This window comes from Phyllostomus discolor, chromosome 4 (genome assembly GCF_004126475.2).
Source record: "Phyllostomus discolor isolate MPI-MPIP mPhyDis1 chromosome 4, mPhyDis1.pri.v3, whole genome shotgun sequence".
Lineage (NCBI taxonomy): Eukaryota > Metazoa > Chordata > Mammalia > Chiroptera > Phyllostomidae > Phyllostomus > Phyllostomus discolor.
In genome coordinates, this window is record NC_040906.2 from 110,929,987 (window position 1) to 110,955,451 (window position 25,465).

Genomic DNA, 25,465 nt, shown 5'->3' on the forward strand with positions numbered 1-25,465 from the left:
GAGGTTCCCCATTCGGTCTCTGGGACCTAGGACGAAGGAGGAGAGGCTTGAAACTCAGCGACTGAGCTATGCGGAGCTGAGGGCTTGAGTGGGAGGGTCTGAACTGGGTGTAAGCTTAAACTGGGCGTGGGCGGGGCTGGAGGGCACTTCTACAGAAACAGTAGGAAGTAGAGAGATGGGATTGGATAAGGTTAGAAGGGGTGAAGCCTAAACTTTATGTAGGCGGAACCTAAGCTGAGTGTCTGGGCATTTAAAAAGGATGCAGACTTGGGTACCGCGGGGCTAAAGCAGAGATGTGTGATCAAGGAGGGGCCTGAACGAGGAGGGACTATCCGAGCCCAAAGAAGGAGGTTGAGCTAAAGCAGGCGGGGCTTACCGCAGGTATTCAGCGAGCCCTGAAAGGGGAAGGCCTAGATCTAGAATGAGCGTGAGTGGAGGGACCTGGGCTGTAAGAGCTCCCTGTGGATCCGGGAGGGATGGGGGCGGTCTAGGCCTAGCAGGGGCGGTTCTTGGAAAGGCAGTGGCCTAAACTTGGTGTAGGTGGGCAGTAGTGCGGCGAGGGAGGCCCGAAACAGGCGCACGGGGCTGGAGTTGGGGCGGAGCCTGAGCCCAAGTGGGCTTGGTTGGGTAGGGTGGGACCTACTGGACGCTCACCCGAGACCTGGAAGAGGCAGACCGCGGAGCCCACGTCGTTGGAAACGCTGCACTCGTAGCTGCCGCTGCTGTCTCGAGTGACGGCGTCCAAGCGAAGCTCGGAGTGGTCGGAGGCCTCGCCTGCGACAGGGACGGCGGGTGGCGGAGGCAGCAGCTGCCCTTTGAAGCGCCACACAGCTGAGGTGATGCGCTGGGGGCTGCCTCGGAGGAGCGAGCAGCGCAGGAGCACGGGCCGGCCCAGAGCCTGGCGCACATCCTGGGAGCTGGGCTCCACCTCCGGTGGGACTGGGGGCAGAGGCGGGGACGGAGGTCAGCGGGGCCGAGGTGGGTTTGAGGAGCAGCCCCATGGAGAAAGCAATTCACTCGACCCTACTCCAGTGCCCGCCGCCCTGGAAGGGTGTCAGGGCAAATATACTAGTAACACACTCATGCAATAACCACGCTCATACCTCTCGACCTGCAGATACCTACTCCCTCTTGGCCGTTCCTTCCAGCCATGCGTCCCAGGCTGGGCTTCTATTCATACCTCAAAGGCCCCCTCACACGCCCCATGTAATGAAAAGCGCATAACATCGGGATTTAGCGTCTGATCCCTGCAGCTAGATGACCTAGGTTCAAATCCCAGGCCCGCCTCTAACTAGCTGTGAGAACACTCAAGTTACTTAACCTGTCTGTGACTTGGTTTCCCTATTTGTAGAAATGTGTCAAGGTATCAATGAGGGCTTAGAGGAATCAGCAGTAGGTGGAGGGGTTTGGCTGGACTGGGGTGGGTGAAGGGATGAAGAGAAGGAAGGTCTTGCGGAGGGCAGGAAGGACAGCTCGGGAGGTAGTCCGGATGGGGCGGTGGGACTCACACAGCACGTTCAGCTGCACCTGGGCCTCACGGGGGCGCACGTTGAAGCCATTATAGCGAGCCGTCTGGCAGCGGTAGGTCCCACTCATGTCGCGGCTCACTCGCTCAAGCCGCAGCTTTCCGTCCAGGGTCTCCTCCAAAGGCAGCCCCGAGGGCAGCAGAGCAGCCTCCTTGTCCACTCGAGACCAGAGCACGGGCGGCCGCGGCTTGCCCCGCACCTCGCACTGCAGCTCAGCGGGCGAGCCCTCGCGCACGGTCACAATGGCCCTGCCCTTGGGCACGCTGATGGTAGGTGGCACTGGGGAGGATACCAGCGGGTTAGAGTGTCGTCCCCCGCCCCCAACGCGGCCTCCGCTGTGGGGCTTCTGCCTTCCTCCCCCTGGGTGCAACACCCCCTTCCCCATCCCATGCGCCTAGATCTCTCCGAGTCTCCAAGCAGAGCCCACCTCCCTAATTCCTCCCCACCTCCTGGGTCTCTCCCTCAGGCTCTCCCAATTCAGAAAAAGCTGACATTGTCCTGGCCTATTCCTTCTCTTCCCTTACCTCAACATTACTACGTTTTGGGGATTCTGCCTTTTAAACAATTCTACTAAATATCTCCTCCCTCCTGCCCACCGATCCTGCTCTAACCAGTTAAGCCACCATCTTCTCCTTCTGGAGGGTCATCACAGATTGCTAGTCCGTATCCCCAACATCCTTACTCTTTTGTCCAAAGTCATAAAATATCTGGGTTTTAGCAGGACACACAGCCAGAATAAAGACTGTGTCTCCCAGCCTGCCTTATGGCTACCACATGACTGAATCCTAGCCAGCGGGATCTAACAGAAAACAAGTATCTTTAAAGGGAGAAGTCATGCCTTTCCCTCCTCCCTGCAGGCTGGAACTCGGGCTGGCTGCAGCTGGAACTGTGGAGGAGGTGGCACACGCTAAGGATGATGGAACAGCAAGGCAAGAGGGAGTGTGGGGCCCTGAGGACTTCGCGGAGCAGAGCCGCTATTCCAGCCCGGACTGCTCACTTTTGCATGAAAAAGAAATACACAGCCAGCTTATGTAAGCCACTTTTATTTAGGGTTTTTCTATTATTCACAGCCAAACCTAATCCAACCCAACACATTCCCAAATAGAGGGTCTTTTTAAAGATTTCCATGGGTCCCATCCCACATCACATCAAATTAAAATGTCCTACATTAAATATAAATTGCAAATAACTCCACAAGGCATGCTGAGGTCCGTTATCCAGTTAGCATAATTTAACTCTATAAGCATTTGTACATTTATTTGCTTTAATTTTGCAGTTTTCTCTTTGTATTTTGGTACCAGTTAATTTATTTTTCCACAGGTCTAAACCATTTCCACAGGCCCTTAAAAAGCTTCTGTGCCCTAAGAATTAGGCTTATGAGCCAAATGGAAGAAATGGCCCCATGCCCCGTTGATTTCCTGTGTCTAAAACATCCCAGCTCCCAACCCTTCGTCACCCCCACACACTAACAGGCTGTCTCCCCACTTCAAGGCTGCACCACCCTCAGGTTGAAGCTCAAGCTCCTTGGCTCTGTAAACATGCCCCTGGGCTCTGGCCTCTGCCACCCCCAGCCTCCTCTTTCCTCTCCCATTCTGTGTCACAGCTGTGGGATCCACTCCTCAAGAATATACTCCCTGGACAAGCCAAGTCTTGTACACCGTGGGGGTTCCCCATCCCTTCTCTGCTGGGCTTGTCCCCCAATCTAGCAAATGTGCACATGGCCTATGGCATGCTCCTCTGTGAAGCCTTCCCGGGCATGCCCCAGCAACCTGGGAGTCCTTCTCTCGTGTCCCCACCACGCTCTGCAGACTCTGTCTTTGTCTCCTGTGTCCTTTCTAAGCTTTGCCTTTCCAATTCCTGCTTTACTGCAATAGGTGGGTCTCCTGGCTAGGCAGTGGGCTCTGAAGATGGGGCTGTGGCCTCTCTCTGGGTTCCCAGCCCTTCCCCCCAGCCTGGCACACAGTGGTTGGCAAACTAGATGTGTGGAATCCGTGGAGGCCACTGGTAAAGCCCTGTTCAGGTCAGTCTCCTTCCAGAAGCCTTTCCTGACCACCCCCCTCCCAGCTTCACCTAGCCTCTCCCTGTGCAAACGCTGGGATGGAAAGGGCCACCGAGGCCATCTGGCTCCATGTCTCACAGAGGAGAAACTAAGACCCAGAGAGTTAAAGAGGCTTCACTAAGGTCAGCCAGCTCCTCAGTGCAATGTGCTTGGACTGGAGATCCCAGAGGCCCTCTCCAAAGTCATCGCCTCCAAACTTCTTTCATTCTCAAAGTGCAAAATCTTTAGAGGTGCCAGAGAGCAGGCTCTGAAGGCAGACTGCCTGGGTTCAAATCCCAGCTCCACCACTTACTGCTGTGTTACATTAGGTAAGGTTTTTGAACTCTCTGAGCCTGTTTCTTTACCCTAAAAATTGAAGATAAACTATCCCATAGGGTAAATCATGAAGGTAAATGAGATACAGTAACACATAGTAACATCAGAACACATAATAAGTACTCAATAAATGCTAGCCATTATTATTTCATTGCTGTTATTTATTATTACTGGAATAGAGACACAAATCCCCTGCATAATCTGGCCCCTGCTCTCTCCACTCTGTCGATTCTCCCAGCCACACTGTCCTTCCTTCAGTTCTCCAAACAGCCAACATACTTCCCTGCTGCAGTGCCTTTTCATATGCTGATGCCTTGGCCTGCCTTCTCTTCCACCCTTCCTTTTTCTCCTTTGCCTAGTAAAAGTCTTCCCTCCTCAGGTCTCAGATCAAAGATTCTCTCTGAGGAAACCTTCCTGACTCTCCTGTATCAAGTTCGCGGTAATACATCCGTGAGACTATTTGAAAAATGTTGCTTTCCTGCTTAGTTTCACCACTTTATCCCAGCACCTGGCACCTCCTGTTTGCAAGCTGCTGTCCCACCTCCACTCTGTGGGCGCCCCCCAGCTCCCTCACACCTCCCCGTTGCCCGTGCAGCTGCCCACCTGTCTCGGAGGAGATGTTGACCTCAACGCTCAGGTCAGGCACAGGAGCTCCCGGGAAGGAAGCCACACACAGGTAGGTGCCATAGTCACTGAAGTGCAGGTCAATGAGCTCTAGGCTGCTTGTGACGGCGGGCAACTCGGGGTCATTTCGGGTTACCAGCAGCCTCTTGGACATGCGTGCCGGCTTGCCATTCTTGAACCACTGGTAAGTCACCTTCTCCTGGGGCACTGCATCTACGTGGCACGACAGCTTCAGGTCCTGGCCCAGCTGTATGTTCTCGCTTTCTTTGATCACGTCTGGGGTGATCTGGAACGTGGCGTTCTTCATGGCTGCAGGCGGACGAGGAGGACAGGGAGGCTGGGGCTGGCCCAAAGCCAGGGTCTGTGTCCCACCCCTGTCCAGGCCCAGCTCCTCCCCTCAAAGCGGCCTTGTGCAGGCTGGGAGCTATGCCATCGCCCCCACCCCCACCCCCAAACACAGCCACCACAGAGAAACACCATTTTGCTTGGAAATTGTTCTGCTTCTTCAGATGCATTTTTAAAAGTTCAAAAAAGCTCGCGGTAGAAAAGTGGATTTAGCAATCATTAAAGTCGCCATTGGCTAAACATACACTATGTGAGAGGCTCTGTTCCAGGCGCTTTCTTTATACAGGTTTACTCATTTAACTCACCCTGCAATCTGTGAGGGGGCACTTCAGTGCACCCAGTCCACAAGGAGGGGACCAAGGCTCAGGAAGTTTAATTCGGAGCCTGTGCTTAACCACTACACTACTTTATCGGTTTTCTTGTTTTAAGCCCTGTACAAACATAATACGAATTTGGGAAGCATGCACCAGAATGTCACATTGATTCTCTCCAGACAGTGGGACTGAGGGGAATTGAGGGGACATTTTAAGCTGTACATTTCACCCTTCTGTGCTATTTAACTCTTTGCAGCAAGTTTGTATAATTTTTATAATAAAAGCCCAATACAATAATTTTACATGTCATTACATTAAAGCACAGAGTTTAGAAAGCAAAGGGTCTGGCCTCTTTCTAAAGTCTGAATATTGTTTAATGTAATTCAAGAGTTAGACAGAACCTAAACATTGGATGCTAATTGGACAGGAAACTGGCACAACAGCCGTAAACCAGGACTGGGTTGGGCCAAGCGGGTGGTGCGTCACCCTCAGTGGCCGTAAATATTTCACGTAAATTGAGATCTCATCAGCCCAGGTTCTAAAGGCCAAATGAAAACAGGTGGAGAAAAATAATCTTCTGATGGGAAAAGTACCATCAAAGGGAAAAACCGTTATCAGATAGCCACAATCTGGCTCCTCTCTTTCTTGCTCTGATTCATGGAAACGCCACAGAGAGCAAGCTTCTCGTGAGCGGAGTCAGAGGGAGAGACTGGTCAGCGAAACAGCAGCAACAGAAAGGGCTCGTTTCTTCAGAAGACTCTGAGTTGAATTGGGCAGAAGCTATACTTTACTTTCAAGTGCTCAAGAGCTGGAAACAGCCCGTATCTTTAAAAAACATATAACAAATAAACAAACAGGCAAACAACCTAAAGTTACACAAGCAGAAGAATTTGAAGTTTTCTCCTTGAAGCAGAGTAGCAAAATCCGGATCACGTCATTAGCAGCTAATGCTAACTACTGAAGCTGAGGTTTAGTAAGGAAAGTGTACTTCTTTAGATTGTACTCCAAGTTTTGTATCATTTTTACATTTAATAATTGTCTTCAGATTCATTAAAATGCTTTGCTAATAGAGATTTACACCTGAGTTATATGGAAATGTTTCATTTTCACTTTAACTCAGAGACTCCTACGGGAACCAGTGTACAAAAGAAGTTTCTCCTGAAGACTGGAAGTCCACATTTAGCTTTTTGCAACCTCAGCCCAACCTAGAAAAAAGTAGGTACTCAAAACCAGGCCTTCCTACCTCTGGCATTGCTGAGGTTATATTTGGAGATGTAGATTGTAAGTTGTAAATAAAACTTTACACAAATTTTAACCCTGCTCTCTGCTGGAAGACATCTAGATCGCAGGGAATAAAAGTGCCTGGAGCACGCCTCCTGAGCATTTATCACCTACCAAGAAAAAGAGGACAGGCCCCTGTCCTGTGTCACTGGTAGTTCTTACAGGACGGGGACCCTGTCTGCCTCCGTGTTCCCTCCCACCCCTCCGAGCCACGTACATCGCACCAGCAGGTTGACGGTCTTCTTGGCAGGGTTGCCCACATTGTTGGTGGCTGTGCAGTTGTAGTAGCCAGAGTCCAGGGCCTGCACTGAAGGGACACTGAGGGTGCCACCTTGGGCCAGAGCCCCCAGGGGCAGCGGGCCCGGCCCATGGGACCACTGCAGCTGGGGCAGGGGATCGCCGCCTGTCAGCAGACACTGCACCGTCACATTCTCCCCAGGGTTCACCACCAGAGTTTCGTTCACAGACAGCTTCAGAGCTGGTGGTGCTAAGAGGACAAGGAGGTGGGGTCTTAGGGGACCACGAGGCAGGGCTAAATGTGGGGATATAGGGAGCTAGGAAAACCATGGGGCTGGGGAAGGATGGGGGATGAGAAAGAGGAGAAGGCAGGGAGCAGGCAGAGGGGAGGAGGGGATGCACTAGTGGCGATGCGCCTAGAGTCCTCTGTGGGGTGAGGCGCCCTCTCCTGACTGGGCGCCAGCTCAGCTGGTCAAAGGTGAGGTCAGGAAAGTGCCTGTACCTGTGGTGTTGGTGAGCCGGAAGGTGATGGCCTTGTCCGGGATGCCGCACACATTGCGTACAGACACCTGGCAGGTGTAGCTGGCGTAGTCCTGGGGCCGAAGGTTCTTCAGCTTCAGGACCTTGGTCTCCCCCTGAGCAGCAGTGGGCCACTGGTATGAGGGGGCTGCTTGGGGCTCCCAGGATCCCTCCCATATTTACCCAGCACCAGCAGCTAAAGCAAATTCTTATTCTAATCCCTATCTTTCCCAGCCTCCACACCATTTATCCCCAGGGAGCCCGAGTCTGGGGTGGATGCTGCACTCTTCACACCCTGGGCTCCTCTCATCTGAGGCTGCCCTGGTGCACACTGGCCAGGACCAGGCCTCAGCTTCTCTACTTTGAGAAACAGAAGGGTAGGGGGGGGGAGCCCTGCCACCCATACAAACATGGAGCTGGCTCCATTGGCCATGGCCACGTGTGAAGCTCTGACAGGCACCTAGGAAAGCCACCTTTGAAAACCCTCCCTGGCAGGATGGCTTCATCACCATTTCCTGGGGCGGTACGGGGCCTATGGGAAGTGGAGTCACTGCTCTGCCCGCAAGTCCTGCTGTGTCTGCCCGCAGGGTCCCAATCCTCTGACAGCCGGCAGTGGGCAGGGGTGGCCTGCCTGCCTCTAGAGGGTGCCTTTCCTAACTGGCAGTGTTCCAGAAGGACATGTTGCCTTGGAGACTCTCCTGTCCCCATCACTGTTCCCCGAGCCTCTGTCCAAACTTCATCTGCCCCAGGGTGTCTGAAGCCCAGTCAGAATGCACGCTTCTGATGTCAGAACAGAACTGTTTTAGTCAGGCCAGGCCCAAGAACTCCCAACGGTGGGGCCTCAGTCCCCCGTCCCCTCCCTCCCTTGTTGGGCGCAGGAGGAAGAATGTAAGTTGAGCCATAAGGAGACCAGGCCAGCTACTGCCCATGCTGACCTGGGTGTAGAGGGGCTCATAGATGTCGACTCCATTGTCCTGGCTGTGGGACAGGGTGTCGGAGCCCCGCTTCCAGATGAAGCGTGCAGGTGGGTTGGAGTTGACCGTACAGCGCAGGAACACCGTCTTCTCCTGGTAGAAGTTGCCTCGGACATCACTCACTGTCTGGTGCACCGTCAGCACCGGCTCGTCCAGGTCTGCAAGGACACAGCCCCAGTCGAGTCGGGACTGGATGCTTCCCATGTGGGGGATTCGGGCTCCTGGCAGCCCCCAGAGAAAGCTGAGCCACCCTAAAGGATGCTTCTAGACAGCCAGCTGCCCTCCCAACCCTGCAGCTTAACCAACCTTTAGAATTAGGGGTCTCGACCTAATGACTTCCCAGCTGTCCCTCCCCAGGGACCTGCGTGGGGGTTGTCTATCTTCACCCGCCCATCATGGGATGGAGGAAGCAGCAGCAGACTAGAAATCAGGAAACCCTGGTTCAAATCCCAGGCTAGTTATTAATTTGTACTGTGACCTAAGTCTCTTCTCTGCCTGTTCCTCACTGGTAAATTGGACTAGATTGGTAGTTCTTCCTCATTTGCAGAATGAAATCACATAGAGATTTCCTTTTCAATACTGATGCCTGGAAGAGCTCATTAATGTGTCGGAAATCAGAGGAAGAGTGATTGTCTCTAAGAAGATTACTGACAGGGAAGGCCATGAGGAAACTTCCTGGGGTCCTGGAGAGTCCCTTGAACTACATGGTGTTTACACACACACACACGTATGTGAGAATTCATTAAACTGTACACTTAAGATTAGTGTACTCTACTGGATGTAGGTTAGTCCTCAATTAAAAAAAAAGTCCCCATGTCTGGGCCCCACCCCAACCAATTATATCAGAGTCTCTGAAGTTGGACCCAGACATCAGTGTTTTTTAAAAGGATGCCCTAGAGATTCTAATGTGCAACCAGGATTGTGAGCCAAAGTCATCAACAATTCCACATTCAAACATCCTACAATGCATGTTCCAACATGCCAGCATTCTGTCCTCCTTCCACAGCCCACTCAGATAGAGGTCATTATCAAGGCCATGGCAGAGGTGGGGCATTGGTGAAGTCCAGGCCATGCCTCCCAGCCCCCTTCAGCACCAATAAGTTGAGAAATGATCCTCAGCCCCAGGGTCTGGCAGGTGCCTGGGTGGCTGATGCAGGACAGAAGAGAGGGTCTGGGGTTCCACTGCTCACCATTCAACTGGGCCCGCTGGGGGGTGTGAGGCCTGTTCAATGGGCAGGTTCACTGTAGACATTAAGATGGTGTCTCTAACCCCCATGGTTTTTCACAGGCCCTTGGCCTGGCCTCACAGGTTCTGGGTACCTAGGTCAGCCTGGATAGGCACAGAGGGGGTAGCAAGCAGAGAGATAGCCTCTTGGGGTTAAGGGACAATCCATGGAAGGCAGGTGGGGACTGGAGACTTCCCATTCAAGCAGCAGCAAGGACTGAGAGGTGCTTGCTCCTGCACAGGGTGGGGTGAGGACGTTTCAGAGTTGCCCTGGGGCAAAAGCAGAGGCATGAGGTACTGTAGGAAGGCCAGTGAACCATAGTGAAGAGATCTATGCTCATGAGCAAGTCTAGAGTCTGTGGTACCTCAGTTTCTTCATCTGTGGAATAGGTACAGATCCAACCTGTCCTGCCCTCCCTGACCACTTTACAGGGATGCTGCAAGGTTCACATTCCCACAGAGGGGAAGTGAGAGCGGTACAGGGCAGCACACATCGCAGGAACAGCGGAGATGCCCCTCTCAGGCATGGAAGGGAGGAAATCTCCACCGCCCTCCTCCATGCAGGGGTCGGTTCTCCACGGCGCCCCAGCCCCACTCCTCCTTCCTAGCCTGAGTTTGACCCCTTCTTCCCGAGGGAGGGGCCAGGATTGACAGGGGGGCTCGGACTCACACTGCACGTCCACGCGGATGGACTTGATGGCGGGCACGCCCACACCGTTCTCTGCCTTGCAGTAGTAGCGGCCCCCCTGCGTGCGTGCGATGCGTTCAATGCGCAGCGTCTCGTTGAACACGGAGGTCTCCTGGAACTTGTCTGAGGCACTGCCAGCTGTCTTGGTCCACCGCACCTGGGCAGGCAGGGTGGGGCAGAGTCAGACCCGCAGTGAGGGTGGGGGGACCTCTGGGCCAACCCTGCACTGTGTCTCCCCTCTAACCCCCATGGTTTTTCACAAGGCATGTGAGCCATATTTGGACCTAGGAAACTAACCTAGACAGACTTGTGGAAATACACAGATGGGGTAGGACACCTCAGCCAAGGGCCTGGGGAATCCAGGGTCAGAGAGATGACACTTGAAAGAAGGCAGTGTGCAGAGTAGTTAGGAGTATGGATTTGTGAGCAAATTACCCAGCCTCTCCTGCCTTCCTTTTCTCATTTTTAAAATGGAGAATATTACCCCCTCCTACAGTTACTGAAAGGATTTAATGTACAAGATCTAGAAAAAGTCCAACCATTGTTAATATGATAATGGCTTGAACAGTTTGCGTGACATCAATGTAACCTGGCAGTCAAGGGGAGTGGACTGGAATGTGCATGCGTGAACTGTGACAACTTCACTGTACTAGTCAGTGGGGGCGGTAGATGTGTTGAGTGAGCATGTGTACTGTGTGGCTGTCACATTCAAAATGACTGAGTGAGTACAGCAATGAATCTGCATCAAATTTTGCATTAAGCTTGGACATTCCTACGTGGAAACTATTCAGATGATTCAGAAAGCCACAGGTATGGGCAACTGGCGATTGGCAGCTTCATCACAACAATGTGCCCACTCATGCATCATGTCTCATGCAGAGTTTTTTGGTGAAACATCAAATCACCCAGGAGACTCAGTGCCCCTACAGCCCAGATTTGGCACCCTGCAACTTCTGGCTTTTCCCAAAACTAAAATCACCTTTGAAAGGGAAGAGATTTCAGAGCATCAATGAGATTCAGGAAATTATGACAGGGCAGCTGATAGAGATTGGGAGAACTGTGTGAGGTCCCAAGGTGCCTGCTTTGTGCCGGTCTGAGGCGTCATTGTCTTATGTATAATGTTTCTTGTATCTTGTACCTTCTTCAATAAATGCCTCTATTTTTCATATTACATGGATGGACACTTTCTGGACAGACCTCATATACTTAGTGCCTGGAAGACTAAGGTTACTCATCTCTCAAGGTGTGCAAGATGAGCCTCCAAGATGGCCCCAAATGATCCCACCTCCTGGTTCTCAGACATTTCTGCAGTCCCCTCCCACTTTGTAGCAGAGCTGGTCTGCGTGGCCGATAGAATACAGCAGGGGGAATGGTATGTCACTTCCAAGATCAGGTTATAAAAGACTGTGATGCCCATCTTGATTGCGTTCTCGGGTCACTCGCTCTGGGGAAAGCCAACTGTCCTGTCATGGGCAACCCTGCAGAGAGGTCCACGGGGGTCCTCCAGCCCATCAGTCTTCAAATGACGACAGCCTGGGGAGAGGTCCTGAGCCAGAACCAGCTGCCCTGGGGTTCCTACCCCACAGAGATGATGAGATAGTAAGTGTTTGTCATTTTCAGCCCCTAAATTTTGAAGCATTTGTTATGCAGCAACAGATATCAATAACTATTATGCAGCACACTACCCAGTTTGCAGGGTCGTTATGAGGTTTAGAAACAAAGTATGCAAAGCACATAAGTGGGGGCCTTGTGTACATTAGTCACTCAACAAATGTCTTTTATTAACATTGCCTTAGATCACAGGACACTATTAAAGATTACACAAGAAACTGGAGCTATTGGATATGACTCCAATTACCAGAGGTTTAAGAAAAACTGATCAGTTCCACGTTACTAAATTCTAAGGACAGGAGGATGATGTAGGGAAGCTTCCATCTTTTTTTTTTAAGATTTTATTTATTTATTTTTTTACAGAGGGAGGGGAGGGAGAAAGAGAGAGAGAGAGAAACATCAATGTGCAGTTGCTGGGGGTCATGGCCTGCAACCCAGGTATGTGGCCTGACTGGGAATCGAACCTGCGACACTTTGGTTTGCAGCCCGCGCTCAATCCACTGAGCTATGCCAGCCAGGGCGGAAGCTTCCATCTTAAAGTTGAGAACTGCTTGCTACTGAGACAGGGCAAGGGCTCTAATACTGGAGAATAGGTCAGGCCATAGGTCATAAAAACAAAAAAGCCAGGAGAAAGAAGTGAAAGGGCAACCTTCTCATGCAGGGAAGGGTCACTGCTGGCCATGATGTTGGTGTTCTCAATCCCTCCTCACCCTCAGCTGTACCCTCATGGACTCGGACTTTACGAAACTTGGGGAAGGCTACAGGCAGCTTCAGGTGATCCATACTGAGACCAAAGCGTGCTTTGGAGAGAGAACAAGGCCATGAATTTTTTTTCTTTTTGTACTTGACTTTTGTGGTTTTAACACAATTTGTCTAGATGGGGTTTGTTTACACACTGCTTAGAATGTGGTTTGTTTTATCCATGTGAAGGTTCATACCTTTCTTCAAGTCTACAAAATTCTCAGTTTCAATCTTTGAATATTGCTTCCTCTTGGTCATCTCTAGCCTCACCTGGACTACCTAAGTTTATGCTGTAGCTTCTCATCCTCTCCTCCTGTCTCCCAGCTTCCGTCTCACATCTCCATCTCTTTGTCTTCTCCAGTCTGCGGATTTCCTCAGACTGGATCTAGCATCTGATTCATTAATTTTCTCTTTAGTTATCTCTGTGCTATTAAGGCCAATTTTTCAAAAACTTATTTCAGCCCTGGCTGGTGTGGCTCAGTGGACTGAGTTCTGGCCTGCAAGCCAAAGGGTCACCTGTTCAATTCCCAGTCAGGGCACATGCCTGGGTCGTGAGCCAGGTCCCCAGTAGGGGGCGTGTGAGAGGCAACACACATTGATGCTTCTCTCCCTCTCTTTCTCCCTCCCTTCCCCTCTCTAAAAATAGATAAATAAAATCATTTAATAAATAAATAAATACATAAAGTCAAAAACTTATTCCATTTTCTACAATTTCTATTTGCTTTTGTTTCCATATCTAACTGATCAGGTTTTACAGTCTCCTGTCCTGTAGATTCTACCCCTATTACCTCTTTAAACATTTTTTAAAAGACTTTATTTATTTACTTTTAGACAGAGGGGAAGAAAGGGGGAAAGAGACAGAGAGAAACATCAGTGTGTGAAAGAAACATCGATTGGTTTTCTCTCATGCCCCGACCTGGGGACCTGGCCTACAACACAGGCATGTGCCCTGATTGGGAATTGAACCAGTGACCTCTTGGTTCATAGGCCGGCACTCAATCCACCGAACCACACTGGCCAGGGCATCACATTTTAAACATTTATTTTAAAGATCCTTTAAAATTTCTCTATTATCTGTTTCCTTGGATATGAATTGTTCAATTATTTGAGTATACGGACTGTCTCTCCTGGTGCTGGATTCTTAAGTGAGTTTCAGGATTTCACTCCACAGGCTTGTAGTCAGTGGCAATCATCTTCCACAGAAGTCCCACTTAGGCCCCGACAGGCCTGTCTGTGGTGCAGCCTGTGGCTGCCGATGGCCAAGACACATGGGTCCCCAGGTTCCAACCAGTTTTTCTGTTAGTTTCTTGGTTTAGGGTTTCCTCACCACTGCCAGGGGCGGACAGGCTGAGGGTCATGCTCTCTCACAGGGGACTGTTTACACCCACACCCTGAAAGACAGAGTCCACTCCCTGCTGTGACTCTGGGCTGGGGAGAGAGGTCTTCTGGTCCCCATTTATAGGTGGTGCTACTCTTTTGAGCTTCCAGCTTTAGATGGAGTCCAGTTCCAGCTTCTAGCCACAGACGGCCCATGGCCTCAACTCAGTCGGCTCCATGCGGGCATCCGTACTATGACCCCTGAGGTCCGCGTAGTCCAAATCCTTCCAAGAACCAGGTTCTTCAACTCCGGCTCACTGCCATTGCTATAGATCCCTTCTTCATTTGGGCCCCAAGGATTCCCTCTCTCTGGACATTCGGAGAAACATTGAATTCCTGCCCACTCAGTCCCCCACTCTGACACAGAGAGGGCCATGAGATGATGCTGCTCCCTGGGAGACAAGATGCTCCGTGACAAGAGGAACTGCAACTGTATCCTTGGGCTGCATCACAAGGCTTGGCACAGAGCTGGTCCTCAACATGTTTGTTGTAATGAAATGAGTGAAAGGGGAACTAGAAGGCATTTCAGGAGTGGTGAGCAGCAGTGGTTAAGGCAGGAATGAACAGGGTGTATGTGGGCAAGTTCGACTGGAGCACAGGTGTGAGGAAGATGGGAGACGAGACAGGAAAGGCAGGTGGGGGCTGGTTGTGGGAGGTCTTCGGTTCTACCTCCAAGAGCTGGAACTGGGTCTGGTCGGTCGTGGGGAGCCACAAAGGGTTTCTGAGAGGGGAGCGATATGATGCAGCAGGCTGGAGGATAAGAATTAGGGATCGGGGTGCAGGAATGGACCGGAGGGGAGATTTGGGAGAATGGGCAGTGGACCAGGGAACAGGACTGAAGGTCTGACCCAGAGGAATAACGAGGAACAGGCAGGAGAGGGCCCATGCAAGAAAATAAAAAGAAAGGTGTCAGGGGCTGGCTATATGTGGGCAATGAGGTGGGACAGAGGCAAATGTGAGCCCAGGGGTTTGAGCCTGGATAGCAGGAAAAACAATGAAACTGTAGATAGAAATAGAAAAACGAATGCATGTACACACAGCCACAACCACAAATGACTCACACACGTGACGCATGAGGGGACATACACAGATGGCCAGTGTGGCCTTAGGGACAGATGGCCCAGCTGCCTCCCTGGCAACAGGATGGACCATCCCTAATAGTCACACCTGACACCAACCTGAAGACTGGCAGCACTGTTTGCACGCCTAAACAAGCCTTCCAGAAGGCGCAAGCAGTGATCAGAGTTTCAGGTGAAAAGAGTCGTGCAGGGGTGTCCAACCTTTTGGCACCTCTGGGCCACGCTGGAAGAAAAGTTGTCTTGGGCCACATGCAAAATACATTGCAACATGTAATCACCAAAAAAAATCTCATGTCTTAAATAAATCTACGATTTTGCATTGGATTGTCTCACAGGCATCCTGGGCTTCATGCAGCCTATGGCCACAGGTTGGACACCTCTGCAGGGGTTTCCTCGTGCATCTGCTTATCTCAAGGCCAGACCTACTAGAGCCATCCCTGTTCCCAAAATTATCCCAATAAAAGGACTTTACATTTCACTCTCCTTCCTAGAATCCAACCTACACCTTTTCTGCTGCTCTTAAAGGTCACAGCAGCTCAGCAGCAAATTCTACGCATCCCTCCAGCCCACCACCTCCTTGCATCAGCTCTCAGTGGTAACCAGCCTGCACTTCCTGTCTGAACCATCCAGCTGGTCCGGGGCAAAATTCAACTGGCATTTCCAGATCCCCAGCATCTGTTGCTTTCTAATTGCTTAGAGTCTTTTAACCTCAAGAGTGTAGGCCTTGCCCACCAGACGCCTCCTGAAGTAGAGATCGTATTCTCTGTTGCTGGTAATTCCTGGAGCCCCTAATCCAAAGACGAATACACTGGGAGGAAGTGTGCCAGGCTACCGGGAACGCTGGTTCTGGATGCAAATTCTGCTTCCACCTTTGAAAGAACTGTGTGATCTTGGGAGTTTACCCAGCCTGAACCTCTATTTCCTCAGCTGTAAAATGGGGGCACGAATGTGTTCCTTGCGGCATGGTTGTGAGGAGCCAAAGGGAAAACACTGGAGAAAGCACCCAGCACAGTGCTTGGCGTCCTGTCCGCTCTCAAACACGGCTGCAGCGCAGCTGAGGGCGTGTCTGCCCACCTCCACGAGGGACGGAGTGGAACTGAGTAACTGACCTTCCGGGTTTTCCCCATGGCCAGCAATGTTTTCAAGTGAATAAGCCCACAGCCTCCAGCCCTTCCTCAGAGTTCATTTTCCAGCTCTTTCTCCAGCCCTGGCTCCTGTCTTCTGTGCATTTGCCCCCATGGCCTCTAGTCTCCTTCGCCTGCTGTGGTTCCTCAAGCTCTGATCGCAGAGTGGGGGTGGAGAGGGCGGCGGTGTGGGCAGGAGAGGCCACACAGGCTGGGTGGGGGCTTACCTGGGGCCGAGGGTGCCCGGTGACAAGGCACTGCAGCACGAGGGTGTCGCCCTCCCGGATGGTGTAGACGCGCTCACTGATGTTGTCCTCTTTCACCACACACGCCTGGCCCGCGTGCACGATCTGGGCCTGGGCTGGAGCTGGCAAAGAGTGAGAGGTTTAGACAAGGGGCGCCAGGGCCAGAGGGGGTCTAAGGCTCCCTCCTGACGATATCAGGGGCAGGGGGCAGCCCAGATTTCCCCAGGTCATTCTTCAGAGGCCTGAGCCCATTGAGCTCAGGAAAGAACCCTCCCAGAGCCCCAGGCCACAACCAGAAGGGCCAGGAACTCAGAAAGGGGCAGTTCTTTCCCCACTGCAAGAGATCAGGGCGCATCAATGAGCTGATGAAGGTGAGGGGTTTTGTAATCCAGATTGTTTTAGCAGCCCCCTGTGGTGGAGGCTGCTGGTGCTCTACCCTGCATCTGGCGGGCGCATCTGTCCCCAGCTGCTCTGAGTGACAGCTACTGGGTGCACAGAGCTCACCTTCCCCAGGGAACTGCCCTTAGCCGGTGGGAGCTGCCTGGCCCAGAAATGCCTAGGAGGTCACCCTCTTCCCCAATATACACACGCCCTCCCGATGACTGGCAAACAGGTGCAAAGCCCAGCCCTCTTGCCTCAGATGGGATGACTATGGTGCTGTTTATACTCCAGAGCCTCACCCCTGGACCTCTGGACCCCTGGACCCCATGACCCTGGAGAGAGGCTGAGGCTAAGTCAGTTCAACCACATTTTTGCCCAGCTGCTTCCCTTTTTTCCCTAGTTTCTCCTGAGAATATTTTCTCAGCAAATCACTTGCCTGAACTGTACCTACCCCCAACGGTCCCAGGCTCTGCTCCTAGAGAACCTAACCTAAGACCCCCCCAACCCCACAGACTACACACTTCCCTTACCCACAACCCTGTTCATTTTCCCTCGCTGCGCCCTGAGCCTGTGCCAGCTCTTCTCCAAGGGACAGAAGTTCTCAAAAAACTGGCTCTTCCCTGACCTCTCTTACAATGCCCAGGGCTGGGGAGGGGGAAATGACCCCACTGGAAAAGTTCACAGGCCCTCCCTCAGTGTCAAGCCCACTGTGCTAAAGGTAAACCAGCCCCCACCCCACAAATGCTGGGGCTCTGGGAAGGAGAGTAAGGCCCCCAGTTCACGCCTGTCTGCTCACAGCTGAGGGTGGGGAGAGTGGAGGTGGAAGAGCTGATCAGAATACGAGGGACACAGGGAGCGGACATAGTTCATGCCCTAAATCACAGCCCCAAAGCTGAGATGGAACCTGTGCTTAAATGTGTGATTCCACCCTAGCCAGGCGGCTCGATGGCTGGAGCGTCGTCCACTGCACCAAAAGGTTACAGGTTTGATCGCCAGTCAGGGCACACAGGGGAGATAGCTGATCGATGTTTCTGTCTCCCTTCCCCCACCCCGCTTCCTCTCTCTCTCAAATCAACAAACATATCCTCAGGTGAGTATTTTTTTTAAGTGTAACTTCTCCAGGAAGTGCCCCGTGATTGACTGCACCCCCATCCTTTTGTATCGGTCACTCAGCACAACTGGCAAAGCGTCAATCTGTGTGTCTGCCAAGTTCGGGGGTCTTGTCTTTCTGCCTACCAAGCTGTGAACTTCATCTTGGTATGCTTGGTAAGGCCAGCACAAGGCCTTAAATACAGCAGGCACTCAGGGGATGTTGCATTAATGAGTTTACAAGAACATCCCATGGTGAAGTCGCTAAGCGTTGTAGGAGAGGTCAGAGGAGCAAGCCATCACCATCCACTGGAGGAAGAATCACAGAAGGAGGGAGAATCACAGAAGGCTCTATGGAAGAGGCAGCCTTTGAACCAGACCTCAAAGAACAAGGGGCCTACGTGCCAGTGGACGGGGCAGGGTACTGCATTATATATTATGATTCACTGGGGGTAAGCAGGTAGTGATCTTCAGACCTTTGTTTTCTCATCTCTGAAATGGAGAGAATGCTGCCAAGCCTGAGAACTCATCAGGGTGGATGTACAGTAACACAGTGTAAATGAGAAGTGCTTGGTGGAACTCTGCTGCTCTGCAGACGACACAGTAGTGCCTTAATAGAATCTCTCCAAGCAACGCTGATGGGACAGCCGTGAACCCGCTACAGAGAGGGGTCCACAGAGGCAGCCTGGCTGCAGGTTGAGAAGCTCATGGGGCAGCAGCTGGGAGTGACGCAGGCCATGTTCAACCACGAGAGTCTCTCTAAACAGCAGCAGGTTCTGCAAACAGTGGCAGCTGCCACCCGGAGTCCGAGTGTCCAGATGACCATCCTGCCTGCCTGGTGCCCCAGAGGAATGAACCTAGACTAGGTGTCAGGAGACAAGCTGTGTGACCTTGGGCGAGTCAGACCTCTGTGGGCCTGAGCTTCCCCACCCATAGGAGGGGAATGGATTTGGTGGCCTCTCTGTGGTCTTTTTCAACTCATACTTCCTATGAATTTTCTAATCAGCACAGAGTCTCTACAAACGATGCACCCTAGAATCTGGGGAATGGGTCTGACACTGCCACCCTGCTGCAATGAAAATGCATGAACATCGCCACAACATGGGAGAGAGAGCCGTTTGTGGCCAGGTCTCCAGGAAATCCCGTCGGGAAACACCCCACCGATGCACAACGTGCCTTGCTGACAACCCGGGAGGACACATGAACGTCTGCAAGAGGCCCGGGGAGCCTCTCAACAAGGAAGGCATTGATTTAACAGGCTCCCAAGGACCTGTTAAAGGTCCTTGGACACTGTGGCTTGCCCATAGCCAGACAGTGTGGCAATGGCAGAAGATTTGGTGATTAATAAGGAAAACTGCAAAAGAGCTGGAGAGCTAAACTTCCTCAGGGCTCAGCCAGCACAGGCCAGACAAGAGGGGCCTGGCCAGCAGACACAAGGCCTGTTAGGCATGTGTCCTCACTGGAGACGGGGTGATGAGTGGGCATCGGGGATGAGGGCATCATTGAGATTATCCAACCCCCTTTGATGACATTATAAGACTATTCAACTCTAAAAATGGTAGAACTACTTTTGAAGAGATTTGGGCTGAACAAGCGTGTACCTACAACACAGGAGTCCCACTGCGGGGTATGTCCCCAGTAAAGTGATGCTTCTGACAACCGAGCAATAGACCGCCCACAGCGGCTTTGTCCTCTACAGCTCACAGCAGGAGACAACTTGTGTGTCCAGCAAGGGCAGCGCAGGGCAATGAGCTGGTATATTCCTACAACGGAATACCACACAGATGTGAAGATCAACTGCTGCCAGGCACAACACTGGTGAACCCACAAGCAGTTGAAGTGAAAGAACTTGGATACGAAAAAGTGAAGAGTATATAGTTTTATCTGTTTGAAATTAGAAAAGGGAAGAACCAGTCTTGTAGTAATGGAACCCAAACAGCGGTTGCCCGTGGGTGGGAGGCGTTACTGACCAGGAATGGCACAGGAGAGCTTCCTGGGGAGAAGGCGGGATCCCATCTGGTGGGAGGAAATTCTCTGCATCTTAACCTGAGGGGTGGTTACCCAGGTGGATACACGTGTAAAAATGTATCGTTATTTACTTAAGATTTTGCAGTATCGAAGTTACATTTCAATTTTTTAAAAAGCAGCCACCTCCCTTCGGTGGCACTGCACGCTGAGGTCCCCTCCTGTACGTCACTAACCAGTGCAGCTCCTCACGCCCTCACTGACCCCCACTGGAGGAGCCACTGCGCACGGCTGCGGTCTTCCAGGCGTAGACTGTTCTCCTGGAGGAGCACTGGCCAACAACAAAGTACCCAGGCCTCCTTGACCTTGGCTGGCATTTCGGTGTGTCCGTCACCCCACCCCACCCCCCACTGAGTTTCCTTAGCGTGGGTCAGCCTCCCCCACTCTGCTCAGTGCTGGAATGTCTAGACCGGATTTCTGACCGGGAAACCCCCGCCGAGTGGCAGGCCCCCAAAGGAGCTCTGTCCCACTTAACCTCAGCTCTCCCTCCACACACCCCAGGATGGCACGTGCCAACAGCAGCATCTTCTGATTCCAAAGGCAACCCGGCCTGTGTCAAGAGGCACCATGACATAATCCTTTCATTGAGTCTGTCAAACAACAAATGCTTCGAGCCTGCCGCCGTGCTGGGTGCTGAAGAGGCTGTCGTGAAAAGCAAACAAGGACCAGCTCTGAAAGAGAATCTCTGGGGAGACGGAGAGCAAACCAGAAAACAGACGTGAACAGGGCAGTTTCAGAGTGTGCTAAGTGCTAAGACGACTCTGAGGCAGAGGCATGTGACGAGGAACAGAGGGCGAGGAGAGACCTGCTGTAGAGACACGGAAGGAGCGGACAATCTGGGACGAGTCCCTGGCTCTGCTACCCAGTGGCGGGGTGACGCCGGGCAAGGTACTTAACCTCTCTCAGCCTCAGCCTCCTCATTTGTAAAATGGGAACAATAATGCCTTCTCCCACGCCTGGTGGGAAGGTTTAAGGCAATATATGTACAACACCTGGCCAAACAGCGTGTGCGCTCTCTCTAAATGACAGCTGCTGAGATGATTGCACGGGAGCCAGAGATGGGGACAGGGGGGCGCCCTCTGCGGCCCCCTCTGCATCCCGGGGGTGGAAACACTCAAGCCAGACATTAAACCGGCAGGGAGTTTTCATGAACATGGTTAAGACTCGTGTTGAGGGCTGTGCAGGGCTTCAGGAGGCTTTCAGCAAGTTATTTTGTGACTTTCTGCAAATTACTTAAGCCTCAGTTTTCTCAGCTATAAAATGGTGTTGTTGTGGGGAATACGTGAGTAAACTCACATGAAATGGTTAAAACGGTGTCTGGTACACATGAGCAACCTGACCACAGCAGCAAGCATTTTTATTCTATAAACGATCCCGCAGGCTGCTGGGGAGCCCACCTCCCTGGGGGCCTGAAGCCCACTGCACGCCAGGACCCTGGCTTTTCTGCACAGACGACGAGGGCTGATGCGTTCCCGGGGCCCACTGTACATTTCCAAGCTCCTTGCCTCAGTTTGGAGAGGCAGAAAGAGCAAGTCCTATTTTGCTCCTTTGGCTGAGAAGGAAATGGAGACCTGGAGAAGCAAATGCCCACATCACTCAGGCATTTGAGTGACACAGGACAGTGGCCGAGCTGGGACTCGAACCCCGGCCTTCCACCCAGAAGCTTGGAACTCAGCTCACATCTCAGTCATCCTCAGACTCCCCACCCCCACCCTGTGTCCCCAGGGGAGCCCGTCAGAGCACAGATTCCCAGGCCCCCGAGGAACCACAGGCTCTGACTCTCCAGGCACGGGCCTCGGAGTTCATATCTGTAACACGTTCCCACGGAGTTCAGAAGCACCGTGGGATCCGACCGTCTCTGCTTGATACCGCATTGGTGGACAGGAAACAAAACAGGATTTTGGAACCAAGTATGTTTCCCTGCCTCTGGTCCTGAGCCTTTCCTACGTCACTCTCTGAGCTCTATCAATAAACCCCCATGAAAAAAGGAAACTGTCCCCCAACCTGTGTGCCGCGAAGTGTTCCTCGATAGTTCCCACTGAATAAGGACACTGCATCTTCTCTCTCCCCAGTCTCAGTGCACAGGAGTATAGTATTAAAAGCTTTGAAAAGACCCTCGGTAAACACTTGGTTTACTCCAGCGCTTTCCAACTGTATTGGACCATAAAGCCCTTTCTTCACAGAGTTATCTCTTAACACCTTGAGGAACAGAAGTGCTGTACACAGCAAATGCGGAAGTGCTGACCTGACACTCAGTACAAAGCTAAGGCTGTGGAGTCAGGTAACACTCCCCCGCCCCTACACACACACACACACACACACACACACCAGTCCCTTGGCGGAGAATGGTCAAGTGGCACGAGAGATGTCGCTCATGGGGCAACATCATCATGAGGACGGCTGAGGCAAAAACAGGGAGTCCCTGGCAGAACGCTTCTGACCAATCAGCTCAGTCCTTTCTTCCCCCAAAAGTAGACACCTCAAATTGTAGGTGGGGGTGGGGCCTGCCGGGACCCAGCAGGCCCAGTGAGGAAGCCACAAACTCTCAACACTCATGTAAAGGCTGCTTCCAACTTGCCCACTGGGCTTCCGAAGACAATTCTCACCGGAACCTAGACAGGGAATTTCATCAAACGCTTGAGGATGCAACAGTACATGTAGAGCCAGATAAGGCAAGCAGACAGCAAAATGCACGGAAACCTGGATCTGAAGCCCCAGCAGCTTTCCTTCCGTTTCCTCTTCCGCCACATTTGAAAAAGTCAATCGTAGCCAAGTGGGGGCTGTTGTCCTGCTCCCTGCTCCTGGCTCTTTCAGGGGAAGCGTGTCTGCAGCCTGGGGAAACTTCCACACAGAGCAGAGTGGGGCAAAGGCAAGGAGAGAAAAGGAGAGGGGGCTTCCCCACCTGGAGTTGGTCCCACCTGCCCAGCCGTCAGATGCCAGGGCAGCCACCCTAGCCACCTCCTGCAGCATCGCCGGGTGTTCTGAGCCAGGCAATGAGGAATCACAATCTGTGTTCTGGTGCTGGCTGCACGGGCATCCAGCAAATCCTCATGAGTGTGAGGGGCTGGGGCTGGGGCTGGGGCTAGTGCCAGGGTACAAGGAGCGATGGCGCCAGGCCCCGCCCTAGGGCAGCGTAGAGTCTAGAAGAGCTGGGACGAGGCCTGCAAAGAGGCAGGAAGGAAGTGGGGAGGGATTGCTGTGAGCTTCAGTTACGTTTCAGATCTCCCTCGTAACACAACAGTGTACACGTAATATAACAACTCGCTCTGTGCCAGCACTGCACTGTTTTATATCTGCTATTTTATCTATTGCTCATAACAAGCCTATTATTGTTCCCATTTGTCAGATGGGGAAGCTGAGGCTCAGCAAGGTTAAGTCAGCTCCCTGCTGGTTGGGAGTCTGCCTGACTCTCTGACTTTTGTGCTCAGCCCCATGCATTTCCAGTGCCCAGTGCCCGCACAGGGCTGAGGACATGCAGGACTGAGTCTCTGGTGAGCCATTCTCGTGCGGCATCCTTGGAGACTACCTCTCCCCTGCCCTCCCAGCCCGTGGTACGCACATGTTTATCGATTCCTTCATGCAGGTAATGCCAATGTACGCTTAATACTTGAATGGGTTAACAGTGCTGAAATATTAACAGGCTTTTCTCTTTTAATTAGCTGCTCAGAGAATGGTGGCTGGGGTCTGGGAGAAGGCTGTCAGGGCAGGCGCCTGGCCGGCTCCGCCTGGGCCTCCTCCTGACAGGGATGATGCTTAGGCGCCTCTCCTGAGGGCCTTCGACCATGGAGGACCCCTGCCCTCTGTGCTCTCCACAGTGGGGCTTTGCCCTGCCCTCCCCACCGACTGGGCTGGCTTCAGAGCTGGCTGAAGCCTGTCTTCTGTTCACGGCCAGCCAGGACGGGCCAGGTGACTTCTCAGGAGCACCCCAGGTCTGGGGGAGGCTCTCATTCTACAATGGGGAAACCAGTGTGAAACAGTCCTACCTAGCCCTCATCTCCTCTGGCCTCACCTTCGGGCTGGTCATCTGGAAGGGATGCCAAGTACACTGCCTTGTCTACACCTGGACATTCTCTCAGGTCATTAGGCCTTGGTCCAAGCCAGTTCCCTCTCCATCCTCGCTCCCTGGCCTTGAAACCCCTCCAAAGTCACACCCAGTCACCTGTTAGCATGCCACTGATTCATCGATTCCTCTGTAACATTTTCTGAGCACCTAGTAGGTGAACTATCCAGCTCTCAGCGCTAGGATGCAGAGCCAAGGGAGGCCCAGCCCTCCTCACTGAAGAGGCTCTGTCCTCCCCTTGCTGCAGACCACATTAAGGTCTGCTCTCCACCACAGGGCCTCTTCGCTCATTAAATCAAACCCCCATTCAACCGACCTCCCCTTTGGCTGCAAAAATCTCTCCCCAGCCCCAGTGTATGTGTTGCTGGCCTCTGGGTACAAGGGCGCTGTCACTAAGTGTGGAGAGCAGGCAGAGCTGAAAGGACCAGTGCACAGGCTGCCACCCTGTCACTGTAATGGAGCGTGAAACCTAGCTGTGCTCTCGTAGTCAGATGCAGGGCCTGCTGCGGCTTGCCCAGCCTGCTACCATTTACAGGGCTGGGCCCATGTTCAAAGCCTGACGCCCTGGCAGAGCCTGGCACTCCTAGCAGCCCTCCTCTGCCGAAAGTGGTGGCCAGTCCATCTGTGCCCCAGTCCCTAGGAGCATTCGGCACTGCTGCATCCACATCCCGGCCTCATCAGAAGGTGCACAGGTTTTGAGAGCGCATGTTCACACTCTTCCATGTCTGAGTATCAGTGGAAGTCTAATTTGCACACCACATATGGGACACTGGGATATCGGGACAGGCCACTGGGAGAGTCTTATAAACGAGGGCCCCAGGAGAAAGGGACTTTCTCCCTAGTGGGCCCCAGAACACTGGGATCCAAACTCTCAGCAGTGAGGGGACTTAGGGCAGCTCCAACCTTAGTGCAGGGAGGACACTCAGGAAGAGAGCAGAAAGGCACAGGCCTCAGGTGGGGCAGTGCTTCATACGAGGCTGTGACTGCCAGCTTGAGGGGCTGCACAGGTGGTTGGTGGGAGGGGCAGGAAATAGGGCTCTGTCTCTCACCTAATGACCATTTGACCTTGGGCAAGTCATTTATTCAACCTTTTGAAGCCTCGTTTCTTAATCCGCAAACGGGGAATAATACCACATCTGAGGCTGTAGAGGTAATAACTTTTAGGTTGTGTGGATAAAATAAGATAATATGCATTGGGTACAGAGTACAATGACTATTACCTAGTAGGTGCTCAATAAGTATCAGTTCCCCTTCCATTTGATAACATAGCCAAGGATCCTTTGGGAACCTGTTCCAAGGGCCTGTAAGAGGAAAATGTGTCCCTGAATGAGGGGATCTACTTTGGGGGGAATGCCAAGGGCTATCATCTCAAGAGACCAGGCGTCAAGGTGGGCTAAAAGAGGGGATCAGTGGAAGGGAAGCTCTCCCCAGGAGGACATACTAGATGCTGGTGGGACAGAGGGGCTGCCCTTATCACAGCAGAGAATGGCTTCTAAAACCCAGGACCTGACCCTACCTGGCCTATAGATGTGAGGCCCATGGACATGGAGTTACTCATGTAAAGTTTGCCTGGCCCTGGAAGGGTGGCTCAGTTGGTTGGAGCATCGTCCCCTATACCAAAAGGCT

At 52.4% G+C, this 25,465-nt stretch overlaps 1 protein-coding gene across 4 annotated transcripts in view; it reads right to left on the bottom strand.

Moving 5' to 3' along the window:
- Positions 1 to 25,465, bottom strand: part of MDGA1 (MAM domain containing glycosylphosphatidylinositol anchor 1) — a 55,019-nt gene that overhangs the window by 9,707 nt on the left and 19,847 nt on the right. For 3 of the 4 annotated variants that reach the window (XM_028510597.2, XM_036024059.1, XM_036024060.1), the window contains exons 2-9: positions 16,267 to 16,406; positions 10,090 to 10,264; positions 8,156 to 8,352; positions 7,204 to 7,336; positions 6,682 to 6,951; positions 4,504 to 4,833; positions 1,509 to 1,805; positions 655 to 939 (exon numbers count right to left, since the gene is read on the bottom strand). In XM_028510597.2, the coding sequence (XP_028366398.1) occupies positions 655 to 939; positions 1,509 to 1,805; positions 4,504 to 4,833; positions 6,682 to 6,951; positions 7,204 to 7,336; positions 8,156 to 8,352; positions 10,090 to 10,264; positions 16,267 to 16,406 (1,827 nt within the window). The remainder of the gene's footprint in view (positions 1 to 654; positions 940 to 1,508; positions 1,806 to 4,503; positions 4,834 to 6,681; positions 6,952 to 7,203; positions 7,337 to 8,155; positions 8,353 to 10,089; positions 10,265 to 16,266; positions 16,407 to 25,465) is intronic. The other variant, XM_036024061.1, reaches the window with a different exon arrangement.